The sequence below is a fragment of the Cinclus cinclus genome, chromosome 13, assembly GCF_963662255.1.
Source record: "Cinclus cinclus chromosome 13, bCinCin1.1, whole genome shotgun sequence".
Lineage (NCBI taxonomy): Eukaryota > Metazoa > Chordata > Aves > Passeriformes > Cinclidae > Cinclus > Cinclus cinclus.
The window spans coordinates 21,391,409-21,416,540 of NC_085058.1; the positions used below are offsets into that span (position 1 = coordinate 21,391,409).

At 48.9% G+C, this 25,132-nt stretch overlaps 2 protein-coding genes across 4 annotated transcripts; both read right to left on the reverse strand.

Annotated features, from left to right (window-relative positions):
* Positions 1–1,068: 1,068 nt before the first annotated feature.
* Positions 1,069–8,425, reverse strand: WDR76 (WD repeat domain 76). The gene is made up of 13 exons (XM_062501525.1): positions 8,357–8,425; positions 7,678–8,241; positions 7,124–7,216; positions 6,677–6,732; positions 6,153–6,273; positions 5,357–5,458; positions 5,231–5,274; positions 4,985–5,138; positions 4,173–4,325; positions 3,372–3,586; positions 2,833–2,985; positions 1,892–1,945; positions 1,069–1,401 (listed from the first exon to the last, which is right to left on the reverse strand). The coding sequence occupies exons 1-13, from the start codon at positions 8,423–8,425 to the stop codon at positions 1,149–1,151; spliced, it is 2,031 nt and encodes a 676-aa protein (XP_062357509.1). The 3' UTR covers positions 1,069–1,148.
* A 189-nt stretch (positions 8,426–8,614) lies between these two features.
* BLM (BLM RecQ like helicase) lies at positions 8,615–24,965 on the reverse strand. 3 transcript variants are annotated; one of them, XM_062501463.1, is made up of 21 exons: positions 24,853–24,965; positions 24,247–24,776; positions 22,965–23,145; positions 22,444–22,550; positions 21,951–22,083; positions 20,392–21,086; positions 19,354–19,530; positions 18,904–19,022; positions 18,146–18,259; positions 17,315–17,413; positions 16,658–16,806; positions 16,252–16,358; positions 15,339–15,499; positions 14,694–14,889; positions 13,782–13,972; positions 12,745–12,892; positions 12,212–12,411; positions 11,300–11,492; positions 11,043–11,165; positions 10,502–10,709; positions 8,615–9,715 (listed from the first exon to the last, which is right to left on the reverse strand). In XM_062501463.1, the coding sequence occupies exons 1-21, from the start codon at positions 24,948–24,950 to the stop codon at positions 9,532–9,534; spliced, it is 4,113 nt and encodes a 1,370-aa protein (XP_062357447.1). In that variant the 5' UTR covers positions 24,951–24,965; the 3' UTR covers positions 8,615–9,531. The 3 variants fall into 3 exon arrangements, with proteins under 3 accessions (XP_062357447.1, XP_062357449.1, XP_062357448.1); XM_062501465.1 differs by lacking the exon at positions 24,853–24,965 and having other exon boundaries at positions 21,951–22,107; positions 22,444–22,547; positions 24,259–24,345; XM_062501464.1 differs by lacking the exon at positions 24,853–24,965 and having other exon boundaries at positions 21,951–22,107; positions 24,259–24,345.
* Positions 24,966–25,132: the final 167 nt, after the last annotated feature.

The window sequence follows — 25,132 nt, forward strand, 5'->3', positions numbered from 1 at the left end:
AAGGCAGGAGCTCTCCGGGAAGGCTCCAGGAGGTGGAGGAGCAATTTTTTTTTACACGATAATCCTGTTTTATGCAACATAGCAAAGTTAACTCTTAGTGTAGTGTTCCTACCTCAGCCCATAGCGCTGATGTTTCTATGCAGTTGTGCTCGTCCCGACGCTGACATTTTTTTACCCTGGGTTAACGCTGCAGTGTTGTCCTTCCTCCTCCTCCTCCTCCTCTCCTCACTGCAATGTTCTGTGTGACGTGTGACAGCACAGCTCCATCCTCCGAGCCCCCACCTGGGACCTGCCCCGTGGCTTTCCTCGGGTGACGCTCTGTGCCAGCCCCAGGTCACCCCCGCCGTTGTCACCCAGCGTTTTTCTGCAGAACCACAAGAATTGGTGATTTTCCCTTGTACGTTTCTCGCGTCCGTCCCAGATCCTGCCCTGTGTTTCCAGGCCCTGTTAGTTTTACCCGTCTTTCTATCAAAATGTTGTTTCCATAGGTTCTGAGATCAGAAACCCGTGAATCCTGTCCTAGCATACTGCATCTTTCAGCAGTAGACAGTAAAATACCTGAAAATGTGAATTTCTTAGTTTTCATAAAGAAAACCTAGAGATTAACCTTTCATGTGCCAAATACTGTAAGTTACATCTTTTTTTCCTTCAAAATGTACCTTTTTCTACATATCCAATACCTTAGTTAGCATAAAATCATTGGTGCCATGAAAAGTATTTTTAAATTTAAATAAATATTTAAATATCATGAAAAGCAGAGTCGGGATGAGGTTTGTTGAATGATTCTGATTTTTTACTCAAGTGAAAACAGCTCAAACTGACAAATTTAATCTTTTAGCAGCTTCACAGTGCAGTGAGTTCCAGAGCTGCAGGTGAGTCCCTGGCACATCTCTGCACTCCGGGAGCAGTTTTACAAATGCACCTGGGAGTTCTGACCCCTCACCACAAGGAAGGCGCTGAGGGGCTGGGGGGCTCAAGGATCACTTTTATTTCCATGGAAGACATGGGTGCCAAAGGTAGTTCAAATGATTTATTTTAAGACTTTCGAAGTTACATTTCTGTCCTGAGAAACAACAGCTTCGGAACTGCTCAAAATGGAATAAACAAAGTCAATGCAGAAAGGCAGAAAATAAAGATCTAAGGTACTTCTATTTGAACACATGAAGGCGGCCGCTGGAGTTGCCTCCCACCAGGATGTTCTGGCTGGGGTGGACGACGTTAATGGAGCACACGGAGGTCAGGCAGTCCATGTTGTAGAAGGAGTGCAGCAAATTCCCGGTGTCCTGGAAGACCTGGATCTGCCTGGGCTGTGCCATGCTGCCCACCAGGAAGCAGTGCTCCTGTTTGGGGTCCCAGATGGCTCTGAAGCGGGTCAGCCAGCGGCCTGTGTTGTTGTTGTGTCTGCAAGGGAAGAGGAACATTGCTCCTGGTGAATGCAGCATTTGAATTGTCATTTATGTTCCTTATTGTCATTACGTCCCTATTATTGTCACTATGTTCCCTTGCCTTCTAAACCTTCAGCACTCACACTGGAGTGCTTGGATCCCTGCAGCACATCCCTGTCCTGGGATGGGCAGGATGGGACAATTCCAGAATGGTTTGGGTTGGAAGAGACTTTAGAGCTCATCCAGTGCCACCCCTGCCATGGCAGGGACACCTGCCACTGTTCCAAGCTGCTCCCAGCCCCAGTGTCCAACCTGGCCTTGGGCACTTCCAGGGATCCAGGGGCAGCCACAGCTGCTCTGGGCAACCTGTGTTCCCACCCTCCCAGGGAACAATTCCTGCCCAGTATCCCACCCATCCCTGCCCTGTGACAGTGGAAGCCATTCCCTGTGTCCACAGGAGCAGCCGGGGCGCTGCCTTGGCCCAGGTGTGCTGTCTTTGTCCCTACCTGATGGAGCTGAGCAATGTCACAGTGGATGACAAGGATGTGGTGTCGTAGACCCTGGGCACAGAACAGATGAAGACATTAACACCATGAACCTGTGCTAAGTCAGCCCTTCTCTCACCCTCATCCAGAGCATTATCTCCTGCAGCCAGGAGTGCACAGACAGCCAGGCTGGCCACAGGCAGCAGCACCCCAGCTGGAAGCACTGCACAGGCAGGGAACTGCATTTCCTTTCAGCTGAACTGCAGCCCAGCCTGGCTGGCAGCTCTGCAGGAGGGGCTGGAGAACCCAAAGGCCAGCCCAGCATCCCACCTGCTCCTCCACCCACATCAACTTGGGAGATACAAAAACTGCCCAGCCCACACAAAATCAGGTAATTACCTTAATTATGGTCGCAAAGTAACTAGGAGAAAAAGCACTTCTAACACAAACAACTCACAGCAGCTTAAATGATAAAGAGGTAGGCTATTTACAGAAGACCTGATATCATCATTATTTCAAGTACCAGCTACAAAAAAAATTTAGTTTCTGAGCATTTTGTGTTTGTGTTCACCAGGCAGGTTTTGGCTGGCTGTTTTTGTGGGTTTTGATTTTGTTTGTTTGTTTTTCAAAGATTAATAGTACCTGTATATTTTTACTGTTGAATATCCTGAGAGAAAACAACAATTAGAAAAAAAAATCCAAACAAACAAACAAAAAAATCATTAAGAACTACATTAAAAATTTTAGTGCAAGAAAATATAATTTTTTTTAAAGTGATAAAGACAGAAGGTTCTCAATGATGGGTCATGTGGAGAGATAATAATAATAATAATAATAATAATAATAATAATAATAATAATAATAATAATTTTTGTTGTTATTATTATCATCATCATCAATATTATTACAATAAACTACCCAGTCAGAATGTTCCATGAGGATTCTTCCTTTCACAGCCTTACCTCAGCTTGTCATCAGCACACACTGTGACCACCCTGCTCCCAGTAGCAGGTGAGAAATAGGCCGAGGCCACACTTTTGGTGTGTCCTGTGAGAGAGCTCAGGGGCTTGTTCCCCTTGGCCTTCAGGTACCGAACATCGAAAACACAAACATCCCTGCAACAGGCACCACAGACACCTCAGTAATTATCCTTCATTCACCAAACAAGCTCCAGAGCACGGCAAGCTGTGCGGGAGCTGGTTCAGAGCTTCAATGTCCATTCAAATGGTGGCTCCCAGGGATTCTGGGAGCACCAGAACCACCCCAACCAGCCCTCCATAAAGTCCCTCTGTGCCAAAGCCCACCACGGCCCATCTGTCCCCATCTGGTTTGGGAAATCAAACCAAATCCCACCTTAAATCCTGCTAAGGACTGGAAACTTGTTTTCTAAAAGGACCAAGACGGCTTTGACTGTAAATTGAGGCTGAGAAACTCCTCAGCCCCAGCTCTCCCCAGCACAGAGACCCCTGGGCAAACAAGCAGCTCAAGCTGGGCTACATACACAGAGCCAGCAGCCAGGAAATACTGTTTGTTCACGGGGTGCACGTGGACTGTCCGTGTCCTCCCGAAGCCAATGTCTGCAGAGAGCTCTGAGGACACCCCCGGGGTCCGTCTGTCCACCACGGCCACGGCCCCATCCCAGTGACTCACGATGGCAGTGCAGGCATTCTCTTCCAGGAAGTCGAAGCAGGAGAAGTTGTCCTCACTCCTGCAGACCTGAGCCCAGGGAAGGTTAAATGTCACTACAACTAAAGGAAACAGCCAGTTGTTCCAACACCCAAACACTCCCTGGGCTATGGCTTTCATCTTTTCCCTTTTTAATACACTAAAAAGCCATGCAGTCCTTGTGACAGCCTCACACAGCCACAGGTAACCCTTCTGTGAAATAGGGATGCTCTCCACAGGGGAAATAATTAGGAGATAATTAACCATCCAAACCAGACCAGCGACAGCACGCACCAAATTCCCTGTTAGAGCTTCACTGTCACCTCTGTGTTCCAGCAATCAAAGGGCTCTCGGCCTTGAGCACACACTGAGTGAGGATTAAGGATATCTTTCCCCCTTCTCCAGTGCTCCAGAAACTTTTAATCATGTGCAGAAATGTAAACTTGGAAACTGGGAGAACCCAGGCTGTCGCTGGGCTTTGGTGTCTAGTAAACATCTCCCTATTTATGTGATGTTAATTAAAGGTTGACTGACATGTCCTTGTGGAAATAGAACCTGAATTTTCTTGTTAATAAAACAACCAGAGAATGACTTGGTACAAGCAGACTGAACCTTCCCAGCAGTGCCTCACCCTCACCTCGTCAAAGACAGCCCTGGTGACATCGGCACAGCGCAGACAGTCACTGCTCAGGGACAGCAAGTGAGCAGGGTTGCAGGGAGAGAAGTGCATGCAGCTGACCTGGAAGCTGTGGGGGGTGAAGATGTGGGCTCCTTCCTCAGACCCGCAGCTCTGCAAAATAACAGATCCCACAGACACAGGTGCTGAGCACTACAGTTATTTCTGGTACTCTTAAAACCAAACCTCTGGTTTTGGAAATGTTTTCTGGAGGAGGCAGAGGGTGCTGGGTGAGAGGAGACAACAGCACAGGTAATATGGACAGTGAGGCTGTTTCTGGTCCCTAATTACTGCAGCCACCAGCTCTGTCCTGGATTGGGACAGCAGCATCTGGCTTGTTTTCACCCGCACAGCTGGGTTCTGCTACCACATCAAAATATGGACACACTGGGTTACTGAGAGCTCAGGCTGAGTTACTGACCCAAACTGCATGAAAGCAGGATCTCCCATGTTTTCTCTTCTAGATTTTGCATCGTTTTGTTATTTTAAAAGAAACCAAACAGGTCATTTCGGACCAAGTTCTGGTTCATCCCACAAAGACGACTGTGCTCTCAATCTTCAGAAGAAAACAAGGGAGAGCAAATGGGAAAGCCATTCTGGGAACTCTAAATTTGACAATCACTCTTGACAACCACCATATATTATCCCTAAGAACAGAAAAACTCTAAAACACTTCTGATGAGCCTGACAAAATGCCATCTCAGGCTGTGCCCCCACCTGCAGCTGTCCCGAAGCACACACCTGTTCAGATGAGGAGCACATCAACCACTCACCACATTCCAGAGGCCAACGTGCCCCAGCTTGTCTCCAGCTGCCACAAGGATGGTGCTTTGGGAAGGGTGGATGGCCATGGAACACACCCGGGCTTTCACCACCTTCCTGATGTTCTCCTCGCTCAGCACCATGCTGCTCAGGCTCTCCTGGTACCTGCAAAACCAAAATGATACTCATCACCAAAAGGCTCATAAGGGAAGGAAGGGGGGCCAGAAAACCTGTTTTGGCTGCTCTTTCCACATTACCTCATAATGTCAGGTGTGCTCTGGTCAGCATTGTCTGCGTTCAGCTACAAAGAGGAGATATCTAATCAAAATCAGAACCCAAGTGAAATTACGTTATCCACAAAGAACTAATTAAACTAATAATACCTCACTCATCCTCATCCATGTGCTCAGTAAGGCCTCTGTCCATTTACTGCTCTCTGCCTGATCCTCTGGAACCATGGGCAAAGGTCCAGCTGGAACCTGGTGCTGGGAGGACATTGGCAATTTTTGTAACTCAAACCAACTAAAATCACAAACAAGGTGAATTGGTTCTTTCCCCACAGCAGACATTCTGAGAATATGCCTACAACAGGACAGGAAATAAACAGAAAAAACAAGAGGTGGCATCATAACCTTATTAAAAAGATGAAGAGAATTTCCCTGGCAGCACAGACAAACTGCCTCCCTAGGTTTCTTCCTCTCCTGATACTCCAGCAAGACTTTTATTACAGATTCCAATCTATTCTACAGCTCCACGGAAGATTTAAATTTCCATCTCTCAGAACAACACACCTTTTACTTGTTGCTCTATCACTGCTTCAAAGAGATGGTAAACACTACCCAGGAAAATAGAACCAGCTCAAGAGTTAGAGCGAAATTAAAACCAGAGTAATAAACCTTTGGATTTAAGGCTGCTCAGCTCCATGGGCTGTTGAGGTGGGATGTTTCACCTCAGGACTCCTCTGTGGATCCCCAACTGCACCATGTCATCAGCCTGGGCCACAGAGCACTGCCTGGCTTGTGGCAAGGCCGTGGCAGCTCCTCGGGGTGACAGAACTGACCTTTCCTCACTGTCCCTGTGTCCCCAGCTCCCGAATGCCTCAGGGTCTGCCATGCCCAGTGCCACCCATCTAAAACCACAGCAGTGGTTTTAGGAAGCTGCTGCCCACTCCCTTCTCACATATTCCTCTGCTGCTGGCCGGGCGGGCGTCTCCAGCAAGGGAATGTCCAGCGGCTCCACCCTGAGCAGGCGCCTGGATCTTCGCCGGGCTGGCTCATCCTCCACCTTCTTAGGCTTGGCTCTGGAACAATGAGAACATCTCAGCTCAGAGTCCCCGTGCTCGGTGACAGCCCCGAGGGCACAGACTGACATCAGCCCCTCCCAGCCAAGCACTTTGCAATGCGCACAGCGGTGCCACCCCTCTGTTTTCCCCACCCTGCTGCTTCCCTTCCCAGCTCTCATTCATTATCCACCCAGCCATTCACTCTCCCATCATACAGCTTACTCTGTTTGGCCTTCAGCTCATTTTCTGCTCAACCTGGCACTGTGCTGGCAAGGCCAAGCCTTCTCCTCCATTTACTGGTTACCCTCTCCCTTGCGCCTTGGTCACACCCTCTCTTTTTTCCCCCCCACCTTTTCCCCACGTTTGTTTTCATCCCACAATGAAGAATCAAGCATATAAATCTCACCTACTGTCACTGTACCTTTTAGTGATATGAGATTGCCTTTTAGTTGTAAGCCGGTTAAGCCTTGCAGCTGACTTAAAGAGAAAGAAAGAGATCAATTACAGATAATGAGCATAAAGAATTAACCTGTATAAAATACAATTATCTCAAGGCACCAATGAACTTACTGCAATTATTTATAGTAAGAAGAAAGAAACTGTGGTTGGCCCATCCCTGTATGTGCTCCAGGCCAGGTTGGATGGGGCTTGGAACACCCTGGTCTATGGAAGGTGGCCCTGCCCATGGCAGGAGGTGGAATGAGAGGGGCTTTGAGGTCCTTTCCAAAAGATCCAGGATTCTGTGATTTTCATGGCTTTCCTCATATACAGCTGCCTCAGTGAGGAAAGTGTTTCACACCAGGAAGATGACAGTGCAATTATGACACTTGGAAAGAGCACTTTGGTGCTATTTAGACCTTATACAAACCTCATGCAGCTTCAGAGCAGCGAAGAATTTAGCATTTTCCGTAATGTTCTTTAGTCTTTTCCTTTCATAGGCTGATAGGTGGGAGGATCCATCCTACAGAAAGAAAAGCCAGTTATTCTCCATCATACAGTTACACGGCTGCAAGAGGGGTCCCAGGCTCAGGGAAGTGAGTCTCTAAACTGATTAGATTATTTTTAAGTGGTTTGAAGTATTTGTAATAAACATAAGACCACACAAATTGCGGTGGTCATGTATAAACACAAAAATCTGTCCATACGGATTTGTAAATTTTTTAAGTAACATACAGTTTCGTAAGTTTTACAAAACTTACTCTGGCACTAACTCAAGGAAGAGAACTGTACCAAAATTTTTAATAATGAAAATAATTAAGAGACTCAATAAAGAACTTAAAACTTCAGTGAAAGGGTAAAATGAAGTGGGACACTGACAGCCAGAAGGGGAAAAAAAAGGCGGGGGGGGGGAACCTACATACAGAAGCAAAGCACATAAACGTTTACTTTTATAAATATAATAACTGGGGGCCGGGTACTCACCGGAACCGCGTCTCCCCCATCGCTGCCGTCGCTGTCCGCATCCCACGGTCCGTCCTGGTCGTGGGCAGCCGAGCTGGGGCCGGCCGCGGAGCCGGGGGTATCTCTGGAGCCGCTGTCGGGCTCCAGGCACAGCCTCTTGCCGGCCGGGGAGCGGGGGCTCAGCAGCCGCTTCTGGGCCCGCGGCCAGGCCGCCACGGGCAGCGGCGTCAGCAGCACCCGCAGCTGCCGGGCCGGCCCCGGGACCGCGCTCGGCCGGCGCTCGGCGGGCTCTGACTGGGGAAAATCCTGCGGGGGAGAACGGGGCTCGGCGGGCTCTGACAGGGGAAAATCCTGCGGGGCAGAACGGGGCTCGGCGGGCTCTGACCGGGGAAAATCCTGCGGGGCAGAACGGGGCTCGGCGGGGCACTCCTGCGGGGAAGGAGGAGCACGGGGCACGGCGGGGCCTGACGGCGGCAACTCCTGAGAGGCAGAACGGCGGTCAGCGGGGTCCAACGGGGGACGCTCCTGCGGGGCAGAACGGGAGTCAGCAGGGACCCGCCGCGGGACCCCCGGCACCGCCAGGCCCTGAACACCTCCCGCCCCGCTCCTCACCTACCCCGGTTTCTCCCCTCACAGCCCAGCATCTCTCAGGTCCCCTCCCATCTCAGTCCCCGTCTCCCCGGTTCCCGCGGTGCCGGACCTGCAGCCGCTGCCGGGTGTGCGGTGACGGCTCCTCGGGCTCCCGCGGCCCGGGCTGGGACAGCGCCATGGCGCGCGCGGGGCGGAGCGGCGCTTCCCGCCCGCACAGGGGGGCGGCCCGGGCGGGTCCCGCCCTCAGCGCCGCCCGCCCGCCGCACCGCCCCGGTTCAGGCTACCGGGGGGCAGGGACGGCTGCGATAGGGCCGAGAAATCCCTCCCCGAGCGGATGCGACCCTGGCACAGCGCGCCCAGAGCAGCCGTGGCTGCCCCTGGATCCCTGGCAGTGCCCAAGGCCAGGCTGCACATTGGGGCCTGGAGCAGCGTGGGACGGTGGCAGTGTCCCTGCCGTGGCAGGGGTGGAACGGGATGAGCTTTAAGGTCCCTCCCAACCCCAAGCATACGGACTCGTTGCCCAGGAACAGCGGGTGAAATGCTCGGCTCCAGGCAAGCCGAGGAAGGGCCCGTGTGCCCTGCCCGGTGCTGCGGGCACAACCGGGAGGACACAGCCATGAGGGCACAGCCATGAGGACACAGCCGCCCCTCACAGCCATGAGGGCACAGCCATGAGGACACAGCCGCCCCTCACAGCCATGAGGGCACAGCCGCCCCTCACAGCCCACAGCGGCATCGCCGTGCCTGGGCCGGCAGCACAGCAGGGCCAGGAGGCAGCTCCTGCACCCTGTGCCATGGCACTGACAAGATAACGGTTTAAAAAGAAAAAAAAAAAAAAAAAAACAAAAAAACACTAACTGAAAAAAAATGCACACCCAGGGCAGGGTTAGGCGCTCCCAGTTCCAGGAGGTGGGGAATCAAGTGGGAGAGTTAAAAATATTCCTTACCTTTTTTCCTTCTTACCCTGCCCTTTGCCCAGCTCTCCAGCAAGGACAGAGTCAGTTTTGGTGACACACAGCCCCCAGCATCTGTGGTCCCAATCATGCCCCTGAGGGGCTGTAAATCAGGATCACAGGGAGGAGTGTCACCAACAGGGGACAGTTTCTAGAACCACTCACCAGTAGGCCCAAATAAACTGACAAGTTAAAAAATATTTATTTAATGTGAGCTTTTGTACTGACAAATACACAAGTCCCGGAAGGTTTAGCAGCAGCAAATGAAACAAAAATTTAATAAACAATGATTCCATCTTGGGGAAATTCATTCAGTAATGGCATTTTGCAGTTAAAATATGGAATACGAAGGCTGAAGGAAGCTCCTGGATTTGGGTTTGGGTAGTGCCATCATGGCCAGCTTCCCAGCAGCTCCCTGTGTGCCACCAGTGCTGTAGGACACGGAGCTGGCACCAGAGGAAGTTGGAGTCTTCGAGCTCGGAAGCTTCTTGGTCCTTCTGTACCTGCTGTAGCCACTGCAAAAACCAGAGAAGGTGTGTGTCTGAGACACCTCTGTCGCCTGGCCTGGCCCCTGCACCAGCCTGTGCTCACACAGGCACCACCACTGCATTTTCTAGAGGACTATGCATTCATTTTGTAAAATTTATTTTTTTTTAACGCACGTGGCTTCAAAACAACCTCTGAAAAGCGAACAGTACAGCTGTTGCTCTGGGATGTATCCAAGGGTGAGCAGCAGCAGCAAGTGACGCTTCAGAGGCAGCAGCAGCCAATGACACATATTCCAGTAGATGGGAAAGTGCCAAGGGTGGGACAAAACCTGCTGGGCTCAGAAAACCATTTGCTACAAAAACCAGGGAGCAGAATGATGAAAAATGGGGCAGGAAAGGGGAAATCCTTGGGAAGAGGCAGATCTGCCCTAGAAGCTCAAAACCAACCAACAGCAGATGCAGGTGCTCCCTTGCATGATACAGTCAGAGGGAGAATCTGAATTAACAAGGGTCTAAAGTTCAAATATTCCATCAAATGTTCAGTTTTAAGACCTCTTTATGATTTCAAGCAAGGAACCTGATTCAGCCTGATAATGCTGGCTATGGCATAACACTGAAATGTAGTGTTCCCTGCTTAGTCTGTGGCAGTCAATTGTGAGAACTGCTAAACATCCTTCATCACCAGCTTTTAAACCAAACCCGCAGAAAAGCACAGCAGAGTAGTTCTGACCAGACACATGGGTAATTTTAACACAAAACTGCAGTTCTGGGACCATCACAAGGCAAAAGTGCCAAGTGACCCCATGCACATACCCTCTGGGCTGGAACTGCTGGCTGCCACCAGCACTCGTCTTCTTCCTCTTGGAGTCCCTGGAGTTTGGTGGCCGCTTCCTTTTCCTCCTCTGGTTTGTGTTATTGCCAAAATAGCTGGAGGTTGTACCTGCATCCTCTGCTTCTGCATCGCTGCCCAGAGAGCCAGTGCTGCCCGTAGCTGTGTCCACACCTGGGCAGGCAGCGTCCTCTACACACAGGCAGGGAGGGAAAACACAGTCAGGGAATCACCTGGGTCAGTCAGACTGATACCAGAACACTGCTGGTATCAAAACATCTGTCCTGGCTGTTCCTCCCCTCCTCTGCACTGCCCCAGCCCCAGACTTTCAGAGATACCCTGAATTTAGCTAGTGAGAGGTAGAAAGACTTTGGTGTGTTCTGAAAGTGATTGCTCCCTTTTGGAATTATTGAAGTGAAAGAATTGGTTATTTGCAATTAAGTCATGGTAACTTTTGAATCAAACATCTGCTAGAGGAGGAGAAAGGCACTGGACAGGAAGTACATGTTGAGGTACAAAGCACACCTGGGAAGGAGCATTCTGAGTACTTATCCATCACTTTAATGATTTCTGCACCATATTTCTCCAGTTTGTCTTCTGTGACACCATCGATCTGCAGCAACACCTCCACATCTGAGGACAAGGTTTCTGCAACACAACAAAGGACCCCTCAGACATGCCAAACAAATAACTTTTTACAAGGATACCCAGAAGGAAATTAATTCCTTTCCATGTCCCTCTATGCAGAAGCCCCAAATGACTTCAGAGAAACCTGACCTTACCTGCTATTTTCTTTAGTGTGGAAGTACTGAAAATATTGAAGTAATGCACATCAAAAACTTTGCCCAGGGTTTTGCAGGTGTCTGTAAGTTCACTGAGGCACTGTTTAACCACTTCTTCCCGCTGGGACATCTTTGCCATGGAAGCCCTTTGCCTTCTGATGGAACTGGCACTCTCTGTCTCGTGGAACTCCACCTGTAAAAACAGCCACCCATAACTCCTGCCAGGGAGCTCCTCCACACCCCGACTGGTAACACAGGAACACAGAACAGCAAATAGAAAGTATCCTCTGATGGACCAAAAAAAGCTGTTTACCCAGTATACATTTTAAAATAAATTTTTACAGGCTACTCAACCACACCCAAGTTTCTTCTACAAAGAGGTGGCAGAGTTTAGAGAGAGGGAAAAGAGCCCAGCTGGCTTCAGAGGTCACTGGGGTAATGCTGAGGGCTCTGTCCTGCTCTAAACACAGCACTAATGCAGAGGAGGTGTTGCCTCAAGACACCTGGAACTGTTCCATGACCTTCATGAAGTGCCTATTCCATCAGATCCCACCAATTACTAGGAAAAAAAAAAAAAAAAAGAGTAGAAAATTAAGGGAGTGCTGGTCCTTCTTAGCCATCTTTCTGTGGGGGTTAGAACATTCCTTCACTGTCCAGCAGGAATCAGATGGGTGAGGAAGAAGAAAAAGATTTGAATCTCTCCAAGCCTCTCAAACTTGCCTTTTGCCCCACAGCATTATTACTGAAATACTGATCTAGGAATCACATGTGTTGGATGCTGTTCCTTCCATCTACCAGATGTTAGTTCAGCTGGAGGAAAACTGTGTTTAAGCTACCTGAGGGGATATGCTAAAGGAAAACTGCAACACCTTCCTTAAAACAATGTCTTCAAGAAACAAAACAGTTACACACCTGGAGTGACCCATCCAGCACAGCCTGAGCTCTCTCTCCCAGAATGACATATGCCACTGCCTGGTCATTAGCTGTGATGTACAAATCCTCATCCAGGATCTTGTCCAGGACCAGTTTTCTAAACAGCCTTTCAGCATTGTGCCTGGAATAGGCAGCCCCCTTCCCAAATATTCCAGACTGAATCTTGGCACTCGTTGAACCTGTGCAAAAGAAAGCACAGGATGAGCCCGTGCTCACAAAGCCCACGTACACACATTTACAGATCCGTGGGAGATTCCCAAGGCAGTCTGTTCACATTCAAAAATGCCTTTAAACACTGGAGAAACAATATTATCACTATAGCAACCTGAAATGGATTAACTCTTCAGTTTCATTTATTTTGGATCACTTGCCACCAAGACATTCTTGGGAAGATGAACTTTGCAAAACACGCTGGTTTTTTAAAACGCCAGCTGGCATTGCACAACCTCTTGATCCCTGGTCAGGGATTTGTGCCCCAGGTTATTCAGGAGTTTCTGGGAGAACAGACTCACCTAAGAAAATGTCCACCATCATGTTGAGGGTGTACCTGCCAGAGCCTGGATTCCTCTTGCCGTTCAGCCACCCTGCCTGGCCGCAGTGCTCGCGCACAAAGCGCACGATGCTCTTCACATCCTCGGTCACATTCCTTGATTTGTAATCCTGTGAAATCACACCTGACTAGGACATGCCATTACGTGTTCCTGCCCTAATCCAAGCTGTTACTGACAACCTCAGCTTTCATTACTGAGCTTTCCTCAGCTGTGAATTGAGCTGCTTCAAATAAAGAAACCACGATGTCCTGGTCAGTAACCTACAGTGATACAGTCACAGGGATTCTGGATGTGAGAACACAAAACCAGTCCAGCTGACTGTATATTATCCACCTGGGGTTATTTGTGTAGTGTGAGGTGCAAGACTGCTGGGTAAATACTGGGAATCAAGGTAAATCATTTGGGAAGCACTCCTGTAATTATCCTGCCACGCTCTAGAATTTACACTTCCAAAATGCATCAAAATGAGACTGAATATGCATTATCCTGGTCAAATTTAGTTCAAATCACAGCTGTGTAAGGGAATGCTTGAAACACAGAACTGAGAAACAATATCCACAGGTATAAAACCAATCAGGATCCCTTCCCTGTCAGCCTCCACAGCTGCCTTCCCTTCTGCTCCTGCCACTGAGTTTGCATAACCCAAATGTTTGGATCACCTTCAGCAGTGTACACCTAATGTGGCCCTCACGCTGCTCTGGCAGTACAAAGCTGCCTCGAAAACACCAGGACAGGAGCTGAAGGGATTTCCCCATGGTCATTGCAGTGGATCTGATCTAAGCTCCTGCCTCCTACAAGGAACACCCTTATACCTCTGACAGGAACAGAAGCATCACAAGTTCATGGTTAAACCCTGAAAATACCTGGAAGCATCCCAAAAATACAGGACTTTTACTCCTTTTCTCCATTTGCCTTCCCAAAGGTCATGTAACCACTTTTTGATGCATCTAAATACGAATTCAGTTTAACACACTACAAATAAAACCTGCGGGGTTTACCTTCTTCCTGCTGCAGTTGTCACAAATCACTTCTGGGTGATCTTTGCAGAAGGTGGGGTTGAAGTTGGTTTCCCCAAAGTAGGCAAGCAGCTGGACACGGCGGCACTCGACCACATTCTCACAGTAGTGCACCATGCTGTACAGGTTGTTGAAGTGGGTCTGCCTCGTGTGGCTGTTCCCATCCTTCTCCACTGAAACACAGCAAATCCAGTGGTGCCTTTTAAAGCTGCACCTCTGTGTTTTCATGGACTGCGAAAAAAATCACCTTTGCTTACAAAAACCTGCAATACTGGCTTTGCTTAAGAAAAAATGAGTGGGTTAGTACAGAACAGATGTAAGACAGCTTATATCACTGACGTTTTAAAGAAGTGGAGAAGGGAAATAAGCCTAGAATGACAAAAGTCAAGAGAAGGGTATGCATGACAGGATGAGAGAAAGTGGCCTCAAGTTGTGTCAGGAACGGCTTAGCTTTAGAGGGTTAGATTTAGATTAGATATCAAGAAGTTTCTTCATGGAAAGGGTAGCAAAGCTCTGGAACAGGATGCCCTGAATGGAGTCACTATACTTGGAAGTGCTCAAAACATATGTGGATGTGGAGGACATGTTTTAGTGATGAACGGGGGATGGAGATGGTCTAACAGTTGGATTTGATGATCTTAAAGGTTTCTCCAACCTTAACAATTCAATGATTCTGTGAAACAAAGTGGTTTTGACTAAAATTAAGTACAAGTGACAAAAATCCTGCTCTTGCCACCTGACTGAAAACCATGCAGGACAGGATTCCCAGTTCTCCCCTCCCTGCAATACTGAACAATCCATGGCACTTGTAAAAGAGAAGTAACAGAGGCTAAATGAGAGCAGTGCAATGTGACTGCTGTAATGTCGCCTCTGAGCTCCCAGAGGAGAACTCACTCAGGATGAGCCTTCTCAGCCTGGTCACATCACTGTAGCTGTAGAAGAGCAGGCAGTGGGACATCTCTCCATCCCGCCCAGCCCTGCCAGACTCCTGGTAGTAACCTTCGATGGATTTGGGAAGGGACGCGTGGATCACGTAGCGCACGTCGGGTTTGTCAATGCCCATTCCAAAGGCAATCGTTGCACAGATCACCTGGGAAGGACACACATTATCGACATTACTCCTGCAGCACTGCATGGAGAGCAGCCCAGTGACCTGGATTAGGAAACATGGAGGACCCAGAATTTCAGCCATAACAGTGCAGAACAAGAACAACACAGCAACAACCTCCCCTCCTGTCAGAGCAGCCGCTCCAGACACAGGAAGAACCCCAAATTCCAGTGTCTGCCCAGCAGCATGCCAGGAGCTGCTCTGAAGCCCTGCACTGCTCAGGTCCTCCCCGCTGGGGTAGTGCTACAACCTTTTATTCACAGAACTCCCAGTGAAGGGTGGCAGCTGTGCCCCAGCAGGTCTGTTGGGATCAGTTATTCAATACTGCAGACATTTGGTGAGAACACTCCACAACTTCCCTATTATTTCCCAGGCCAAGAGGGATAAAAGTGCCCAGACTTTCCTCCATTTTCCTCCTAGCTTTTCCTCACCTGGCATCCCTCCTGATTAACCCACTTCTGCTGCACAAGGTCCCTGTTGGAGTCGGTGAGGCCAGCATGGTAGGCCAGGGCAGCCAGCCCCTCCTTCTGCAGGATGGCTGCTGTGGTGTCACACTCGTGCCGGGAAAGGCAATAGATTATCCCAGAGTCATCTGCAAAAAAAGAAATCTGAACTACAATACAATTTTATTTCCTTTCCCTGCTCCACCTGCCAAGCAGATACCGCTTGGAATACTCTGTCCATTGGAATAAAGATAAGAGTAAAGATATAACTGTTGCACTGTAGAACTTATTTTATTAATATTAGGTAGTCTTGACAGTTTTTCGTAAACAGTATTTCTAGGCTTCTGGTGAGGTGGAATAAATAAATGTTTTCCTCATCAGTGTTGTGCAATCTCAGGATTTAGAACACATGAACAAAATCTATATAATTCAAGACCTAGAGCAGTTCAGTAAATGCTCTCTGAGGGTACAGCATGGGAGAAGCTCTGAGAGAGCTTGGTGTAATCCAGTTCCAGCAGCAGGAGCTGCAGGACTCCAAAGCGAGCCTGGAGAGATGGGAATCTCTGAAGATAGCTTCAAGGGGAACTGTGGATAGGCAGACCACACAATTAAACAATTAAGATATTGGGTGACCTTTATGCCCTGAAGACAAGATCCTAAAACCTCTGGCAGGCTCCAGAAGGGTTATTCAAGAGCATCACCATAATGTACTTTTCCATCTTAACTTAAATTCTCAACTTTAGAACAGACATAAACCTGACTCCCATTTTCAGTAACATCACTTTATCTCCATCTTGCTTTTCTGGTAAATGTATCATTATTACAGAACCATAAAAGCTTTTACTGCCTTGAGAAGTGGTTCATGAGAAGGCCTGTGGGCATCATGCTGCTCAGTACTCACGGGGGTGATATTTTTTAATCCATTCCAAGCAATCCATCGCCACCTTCTTTGGCTTCTTGGGCAACACATCATATTTCAAGTTATGCCTGTTGAAGCTCATTGTAAACCTGAAATGTGACAGTTTGTGGTGCTCGTCAGCCTTATGGCTATAATTATGTTGTGTTTAACAGCTTTCCTTCCTCATGCAAGGAAGGGCTTGGCAAGTGCTTTGTTTCTTAAAGTTAATATTTTTTTATTTACCCCCCATTCAATTCCATGCATGCATTTAATTTCATTTAATTCCATCAGACACAGCGACACAAGGAATTCAGATGGGCCTGCGATGCTTTTTTTACTTCACTAAGTCTTCCACTCAAAATTTCCGTGGCACAAACAAACGGTTCCAGAAACCTGCTGAGCCACTCACACTTGTGGTTTGAGCATCTCGAGCTGGTTGAGGATGTCCTTCTGCACGCGGGGGTTGGCCGTGGCAGTGAGGGCCATCATGGGCACGCAGCGGAACTTTCTGCGCAGCATGTTCAGCCGCTTGTAGTCCTGCCGGAAGTCGTGGCCCCACTGGTTGGGAAACAAAAGGGAAGAGTAAAACGCTCCAAGTGAGTCTTTTGGTGTTGCCTGGGAAGGCTGACCTCGAACAGAGACTAAGGGCAGAGAAAAAGGAATAAAATCAGTATTTATTGAAAGGATGCCCCTTGGGCAGTGTGAGAGCCCGGCAGGGGCTACACCTAAATCAAATCCAAGATGGATCCTGGTCACGAATTTTACACTTCTACAAAAGTTTTGGTTGATCTATATATTGGGATTAATTATCCAACACAGCCCTAGGCAATGAAGTCTCAGCCCCCTAGCTTGCCCCCTTTCCCTTGCTGTTGTTTCTGCTTTTTTGGGTACTGGTTGTCCCTGATTCTCCAAGCTGGGAAGGGATTGTTTTCTCACTACCCTGTGAACTTACTAACACCCAATATGAAGTTTCAGGGTTACACACTAAGCAGCAGAGATTCTGAAAAATATAAAAGCTAAAACCCAAGGCATCATTGGCATTCCTAAAAACAAGAGGAGGTTTTACCTGGCTGACACAGTGGGCCTCATCGATAACAAAACGTGCCAAGAGTTTCCTGTCGTAGAGGTTCTCCAGGGCGGACATCAGGCGGCTGCTGGCACACACCTGGGACACAACAGTGGAAATGGAAATCAAAATACCTGGGCTAGAAGTGCCAGCTGGCCTGGCTGACAACACACAAACAACTGCAGAATCACCCTGCGCTACTCAGGTGAGGCTTCAAGGCACTGCCAGCTGTCTTCTAACCCAGCAGCTGCTGTGGTATTCCCAGCAGGTTCTGGGATCAACTGTCCCAAAGCCCCTCATTCTGGGAAAATTTCAGTAAATCTAAATTACTTATGTCAGGAAACAGAGGGGAAAATAATGCTGAGGAGAGAAACAATCAGCACACTGATTGTTTCTAACTAACCAGCTCCTTCTTACAAAGCTCTTGTGCAATAACATATTTTTAAGGCAGCATATACTGCAGCCCAAGGCAGGCTCTGACAATCTCCTACCACCCTGACAGTGTTGTATTTTTCCTGTATTACCCCATTCAAAACAGTCTGGATTGAGTAGCTACTGGACAGTGATCAACACTAATGTGTATCAAGGTAGATTGAAACAGGTGGGCTTGGGAGCTTGTTTTAGGAATTTACATTTTACAGACCTAGTCAGTTATTATTCTTGGCTAATTACTGACTGAAATTAGCTACATCCACGTAGATTCTTAATGAGTTATCTAAAACTCAGCATTTTTTCCCCAGAAGCCTGCTCTGAGTGCAGTTTTTTAGCACCTCACAGCAAGCCCCCCCCTCGTAGCCCCTACAGTTTTACAACTGCAGATGAAGTGCAGACCTTCTCAGGGGTGACATACAGCAGCTTTATGACAGGGTCCTTCTTTGACAACTGCATGTAGATTTTTGAGGCATCAGCATCTGTTCTGTCACCAGTCAGGTATGTTGCAGCAATCTGTATTAAAAAGTTATAAATATATATACTGAGTTTTGCTATATGCAAAACAGAATAACCTCCAAATGCAGCCCTACCTCTCATTCCAAACCAGTTCTTAAACCAGCCAGTCTTGGGAACACACATTTGGGAACACACATCTGAGCAGCCTGGGCTGGGGGAAGGTGCTCCTGCCCCTGGTGAGGGGTGAAACAAGATGAACTTTAAGATCCCTTCTAACCCAAACCATTCTGGGGTCCTGTGATCTCCTGCATTTCTGCACTGTGTATCATGTTTCCAAAGATGTTTGCACCCCCAGAACCCCCCCAATTCAGGAACTCTTCAGGCTCATTCCTGCTGCACAGTCAGGCTGTTCCTGTGTAGGTGAATGATTACAACTCTCAGGATCTCAGAACCAGCACCTGCTCTGAAAAACACAGCTCTAACACCAAACACAAAGAGCAACAATAAATCCAGCAGTCACACTGCCAAGATATTGGAGTTCATCCAATTTAGTCCTTCCCAGGCAACTTCCTGTGCCGTTCACAGTGTCCATCTAATCAATTTATGCAGTTTATATTTGGGAGAGACAAGATTTGCTGTAAAATTTCAGATTTCTAATCCAGTTACCTGCAGTTTCACTCAATAAAGCTGCTGGAACTTACATCTAAAGTCTTCAGCTTCTGAACCTGATCGATGATCAGTGACCTCAGTGGAGAAATAACGATGCTGACCCCGGCAGAGACACAGGCTGGTAGCTGGTAGCACAAGCTCTTCCCACCTCCTGTGAGGATGAGACAAACACAGCAAGTGTTGGACATCAAGAGAAAAGGGATGGAGATCTATTTCTTACTTCCCATTTTACAGCACTTTTGGAAACAGTATATTTCTACCAATGCCTGCCCGTCACAAAATGACACCTGTAGGATAAGAAAGAGTTACTGTGGGAATTATTAATGAAGGCTGAAATTCAATTCCCTCACTCAAAATACCCCAGTGCAAAAATACCCCTGAAATCCTGCAGTCACAGAATTCCAGCAGCACAAAGGCACAGGGGAACAGAAAAGTTTGTCCCAAGGCTTGCAGAAGGAGCTGCAGGTCTGTAGCCCACGTACCTGTGGGCATGAGGATGAAGCAATCCTCTCCCAGCAGAGCAGCATTGATGGCCTCCAGCTGGTTTGTCCTGAAAGAGTGCAGTCCAAACTTCCTGTGAAATATATTCATCATTTCTGCAGAATGGGGAAATTTCATACCCCTGAAACGCTCCAGTGCAGGGTTATGAATCACTGGATCTGGGAGAGAGAAAATGTAATTAGAATAAGTTAGGACATCAAGTTATAGAAGAAATAATTCCCCATGTGTGTGGGCAGGCCCTGGCACAGGGTACCTAGAGCAGCTGTGGCTGCCCCTGGATCCCTGGAATGTCCAAGCCAGGCTGGACAGGGCTTGGAGCAGCTTGGGCCAGTGGAAGGTGTCCCTGCCATGGCAGGGATGGCACTGGATGGGATTCAATGGTCCCAAAGCATTCTGTGACTCTGATTTTCACCTCCCCTTTTGCCAGCCTATGCCTACATTAACCTGAAATGACACTGACCAACCTTTGCTTCCACAAACCCATTTTGGAACATTTTGCAGCAAAAACCATTGTACAGCTTTGAATCAAAAACTATAGAATCATTATTTAACTAAGACACAGTAACACCCTCATTTCTAATTTTAGCAGCTTCATTTTCCAGCAGCCTGAAACCTGCACAGGAAGGGAATATTCACGTTTGGCATAATTTAGAGGGAAAAAAAAAAAAAACAACAAAAAACCAAGATGACACTGCTAAAAAGGAGCCAAAAGAAACTTCCACAGAAACAAAAAGCATTGATGTGATCTGCAGTAGTTACTTGGTCTCAGATTCTATTAAAAATAAATACTCAGGACTCTATGCCAGAAAACTTTAACACTGACTTTAACATTCTGGACACTTTGCCTTTGATACTGATGTGCTTTTGCAATAAACAATTTTACAGCTACCAACAACTGCTCTGGTTTCTTTGAAGACCTAAACCCATGAATAACTTGACAAATGGTGCCCTCGTGTGAGATGGCAGTGAAAAGAATTTAAAAATGGAAACATCCAGTAATCCTCAGGAGTATAGTTCACCTGGATGATTCTTTGTTGCCACCAGCAGGCCTGGCTTTGGAGCAGCAGGATCAGATCCCACAGACCCTTTGGCTCTGGACATAATCTTGGACAAGAGGGATTTGGCAGGAGGCCCCTCTGTGACAGGCGTGGGTGGGGCTGGAGCAGCCCCCGGGCTCTCCCAGTCCTCATCGAAGTCATCCATGTCAAAGAGCTCCAGGTCCAAGTCTGGATCACTTGTCTCCAAGGTGTTCCCTGCAGGACTGGCCCTGGGAGCTGTGCTCTGAGCCCTCAGGGCTGTGCTGCTCGGGGGCTGGTTCCCAGTCCTTGTTCCCGCAGTTTGGTCCCAGCTGCTGCTGCAGGACTGGAGGCTGAGCTTGAGGGAAGCTCCCTCCCTGCCACCTCCCTTGGGACAGGGCAGCCCTGCAGTTCCTGGGCTGGGCAGATCCTCAACGCCCTGCTTTGAGGCACAAGAGGTGTCCAAGGTTTGATTTGTTGTGGCAGAAGAGTTGCTGGAATGAGCAGAAAGCACCGATTGGAGGTTTGTGGATTTGGGGGAGCTTCTGTCAGAACTGAAGCTCCAGTTTGGGCCGGAACCTGAGCCTGCACCAGGACACACATGAGGGCCCTGCTCCATGGGAGACCTCCAGCTTCTAGGAAAAGTGGCATTTATGCCATTTTGGTTCAAACTGACAGAATTAGCAAGCAATTTTCTCCTGGGAGAGATAACAAGGGAAGGAAGAAGGAAAAAAAAAATTTAGTCACAAGCAGTGATTTACCATGTTCTACAACATTCATTAAACAGCTTTGTCTCACTGCTATTAAACATATTAACATATGGTGGTTCCATCGTGTTCTGAGTCACCATGTTTGAAAATGATTTCAAACAAATCTAGGGAAGAGAGAATACCACCAGAAGAAACCAATGGCAAAATTGTGATATCACCTCTACAGACACAAAACAAAAGAATTCCTAAAAGCAAGGAACAGATCCAGGCAAGGTAGAATATAAAAAATAAATCCTTAGAGGTAAAACCTGAAGTTTAAAGTATGCCTGAACCAAATGTTTTTAGGTATTTTCTAAAGACTATGTCTGACTACGGCAATGAGAAATAAAGTTAAGTTGTTGTACTGAGAACATTTACAGAAGCTCATAGTCCCAGTCCAGGAAAAATCTAACCCAAATCCCAACTCCCAAAGCTTTGTCCACATATTGTGCCATCAGGTGACAAAGCAGCAGGTTGTGGCAGCAACGATTCCATTGGAAGGCGACAAGTCTAGGGATGTTAGGAGGAATCACCATCCCTGCAGTCAGGCAGAGGGGAGGCAGCAACAGCTGAATGCCTGTGGCAGGAGGACACCTGGCAGCTCACATCACATCACCTGGTGCCAGGCAGCTCCTCACACTGCCTGTGGAACTGCATCCTCCCTCTGGCATCACACAGGGACTGCTAACACTTGCAGCACTTCGGGGTATTTTGTTCCCTCCCCCAGTCAGTATTTCCAGCTTTTGAAATCCCTCCTGCCTGGTTCTCCAGTGTGCTGGGGACACCTGCAGGCAGTTCCCTGCTCCAGCCTACCTGAGGTCCCTGTGCTGCAGCAGGGCTCTGGCACAGCCCAGGGCCTGCAGCTCCTGCAGGGGGACGGCATCCACCAGCTCACAGATGGCCTCCATGACTCGGAACAGCTGCAGGGCCACGGGCACGGCCTCACCTGGCACGGGGAGGGACTTCAGCACTGTCATTTTCATCACAATAGGTGTCATGAGGATACCACTCTCCCAGAGGACAGCACATTTACCTTGCAGTAAATCAGTCTGATCTATTTACTTCCGATATATTTTTAGTCCATTTGCATAAAGAAACTGTTTCTGTGCGCAGGAACTCAATGAATTTAAATATTTTTGCCCTTGTATTTTATTATCTGTCTCTAATTAATGATTTATGTCAACTCTCCATCTACAGATGTTAATTCTCCATCAGTCAGTTAACGTTATTGGATTACACAGGATAATAAATAGTTGCAAGCTATCCCCAAAATCAGCGATAAGAAATTCCAAAACATTTTGTGTACCTGAATCCCCTGCACTGGGATCACCTGCAGGATGTGTTGTGGGAGCTTTCTCCTGCCTGGCCTCGGAGCTGCATCTTCCACCAGAAGGAGAGTTTTTGAAAACACTGCTAAGACCAAAAGAAAAAGCCATTAAAGTACAGATATCTGTAAACTGAGGCATTTCCATGGAACAGCAGGATTTAAGACGTGTGGAAAAGATAAATTCCTCAAGGAGCAGGTAGAACCCAAGAGCTGAGCAGTCACTCATCCTGCGTACCAATGTGTAGAATTTTGCCCCAGTAATTTTCCCCCATCCCACTACAAAAGTAACCCTGCTTTTTTTCTGAAGTGAAAGCTACCTAAAACATCAGCCATAAAAACAGTATTTGATAAAGCCTTAATTGCAGCTGCCAACCATTAACCTGCCAAGCAGCAAAGAGACACAAGCTCAGCCTGTACCTTTTCAACAAGCAGGAGTTTTGGATGGCTTTTGGTACCTCTCTAACCATGCACAGATGGTTTCAGCAGTGAACTCTGATTACCTGGCACTTTGTACAGAGGGGGAGAAGGGAGGCAGCTCCTCTTCAGGGGAGGGAGGGATGATGTCCAGGTCATCCTCCTCCAGCTCAGCACCTGCACATGGCCTGGTGGCTCCATCCAGTTTTGGGGGGCTGTTCCCAGCCCCCTGCTGCTCCTGGGACAGACCCTCTTCAGCACCAGCAGCTGCAAGAGAAGTGCATTGATACTGCTGAGTAACACTGCACGCTCAGCCTGCCACAAACAGAGGGAGGGGAAAAGCAGCAGCCAGATCTCAAAACGCTCGCTTGATACAGTTTCTGACTTTTAAATGATAAATCTTACTGCTCCCTTTTCTCCCCTCATTAAAACCAGACTGACAAAGCCCCACAAACCCTCATTTAAGTGCAAAAGTGATACAGCTAAGCCTACAGTCACCTGTCCTGGCAGAAGGGAAACACTGAAGAGGTCTATTTTTCTGCAATACTTTTCTATAAACAGTATTTATATAGAAACCTATTTTATAAAAAGCTCCTATTACATTAAATCCAAGCCTTTAAAAGAGTGCAGACTCATCAGCTGGCACAGTCCCTGTACTGGAACTGGAAGGTAAATGTATACATACTGTGTCTTAGACAAATCCTACAAAGAAAGGTCAGTTATCATTAACTTATTAAAATTAATTCCACAGAGAAAGGAAAAGACAACAAAATATGATGAGCAGAAATACAGTTCATAAATCTTTTCATAGTTCAGTGTAAGAGCAGCATCCCAGAACACCCTTTGATGTTACTCAGTTGCATAAACATGTTAATTTCCCAAATAAAGGTACAAGGTTTGAAAACACAGCAGGTAAGGAATCTAAAATAGAGCGATGGGACAGAGCTGCCAAAGCAATGACAGACAGGAATTTTGTGATCATAACTGAGGGTTGGAGTTCTTTGTAGTGTTTATTATGTTGGTGTTAAAAATGGAGAGAGATCACTTTTTCTGGTTTAACATTTCATTTAGGTGTAAAATGACTTTATGTCTCTCCTGCATGAATTTTCTAAGTGGTTCTTTCTCCATAACATCCCTACAGATGATTGACCCTTTCAGGAATGCCACGTGGGAAGTTCTGTAACTCCAGTACGCGAGCAGCTGCTACTCCTGCCCCGACAGAACGCTGCCCTGCTCCCAGGCTGGGGGTACTCAAAACAGAATCCAAGAACCTCAATGAGACCGGGGCCGCTTGCCAGCCCCGAGCACGCAGCTCCCTCCGACGCCTGCCCAGCCCCTCCAGCTCGGCTCAGGTGTGTGCACCTTCACACAGCCCCTTACCTGCGCCGGCCGCATCCCGGCGGGGCCCGGCCGGTGACTCCTGGCCGAGGACGAGCCCCGCAGGCGGGCTCCCGCTGCAGAGAGCCGAGTCCTCGAGGCAGATCACGGAGCTCTGCGAGCCGGGGCGCTGCTCGGGAGAGCCGGCCGGGGCCGGCCGGGGGCTCGGCCGCGGGGGCTCCTTGCGGGGGGCTCGCAGCCCCTTGGGGGACACGACGGGCGGCCGAGAGAACTTCTTTTCGATTCCCGACAGGTCGAAGTCGTCGATATCGTCCCACTCATCGCCGATGGTGATAACGGGGCCGGGACCGGCCTTGCCGGCGGGGCCCTTGGCCGGCCCGGCGGGGCCCGGGGGGGCACAGGCCGGCTGCGGGCTGGGGCTGCGAGGCGGAACGCAGCCCCACGCCGGCGCTTTCCTGTCCGTCAGAGCCGAGGGCAGGGCCCGCAAGGTGTTCACGTCCTTGTCCCTCAGCACCGAGGCGGCGGCCAGGCCCCGGGGCGCCTTCTTGAAGGTGAAGCCCCTGCAACGAGACGAGCCCCCGTGACTTCCCGGCCGCCGCGGCCGCCCTGCCCCGCTCCCCGAAGGCCGGTACTCACGGCGGGCGGTCCCGCGGCGGTGCCGGGGCTCGCAGGGCCCCGCGGGCCGAGTGCCGCCGCAGCTGCTCCCGCAGGTTGTTCTGCGGCACGGCCGCCATCGCGGGGCCGCCCCGCCGCCAGGGGGCGCGCTCCGCGACCGCCGCCCCCCGCCCGCGCCGCGCGCACTTCGCATTCGGCGCCAAAGTGAGCGCCGGGCCCCGATTGGATGGAGGGACGGGGCGGAAGTGACGCACGGGGAGCGGCTGAGGAAGCGGAAATGCCAGAAATGGCGGCACCGCCC

What these genes read in the sequence shown, in the direction of transcription:
- WDR76 (XM_062501525.1), bottom strand. Translation starts at nt 8,425, where the DNA reads ATGGCGCTGTCCCAGCCCGGGCCGCGGGAGCCCGAGGAGCCGTCACCG. An exon ending in ACACCCGGCAGCGGCTGCAG is followed by an intron (nt 8,242 to 8,356) that starts GTCCGGCACCGC and finishes GGAGGTGTTCAG; the next exon opens with GGCCTGGCGGTGCCGGGGGT. An exon ending in ACGTTGGCCTCTGGAATGTG is followed by an intron (nt 4,326 to 4,984) that starts GTGAGTGGTTGA and finishes GTTATTTTGCAG; the next exon opens with AGCTGCGGGTCTGAGGAAGG.
- BLM (XM_062501463.1), bottom strand. Translation starts at nt 24,950, where the DNA reads ATGGCGGCCGTGCCGCAGAACAACCTGCGGGAGCAGCTGCGGCGGCAC. An exon ending in GCTGAGAAGGCTCATCCTGA is followed by an intron (nt 13,973 to 14,693) that starts GTGAGTTCTCCT and finishes GCTGTGTTTCAG; the next exon opens with TGGAGAAGGATGGGAACAGC. An exon ending in CTCAGAATGCTCCTTCCCAG is followed by an intron (nt 10,710 to 11,042) that starts GTGTGCTTTGTA and finishes GCCTGTGTGTAG; the next exon opens with AGGACGCTGCCTGCCCAGGT.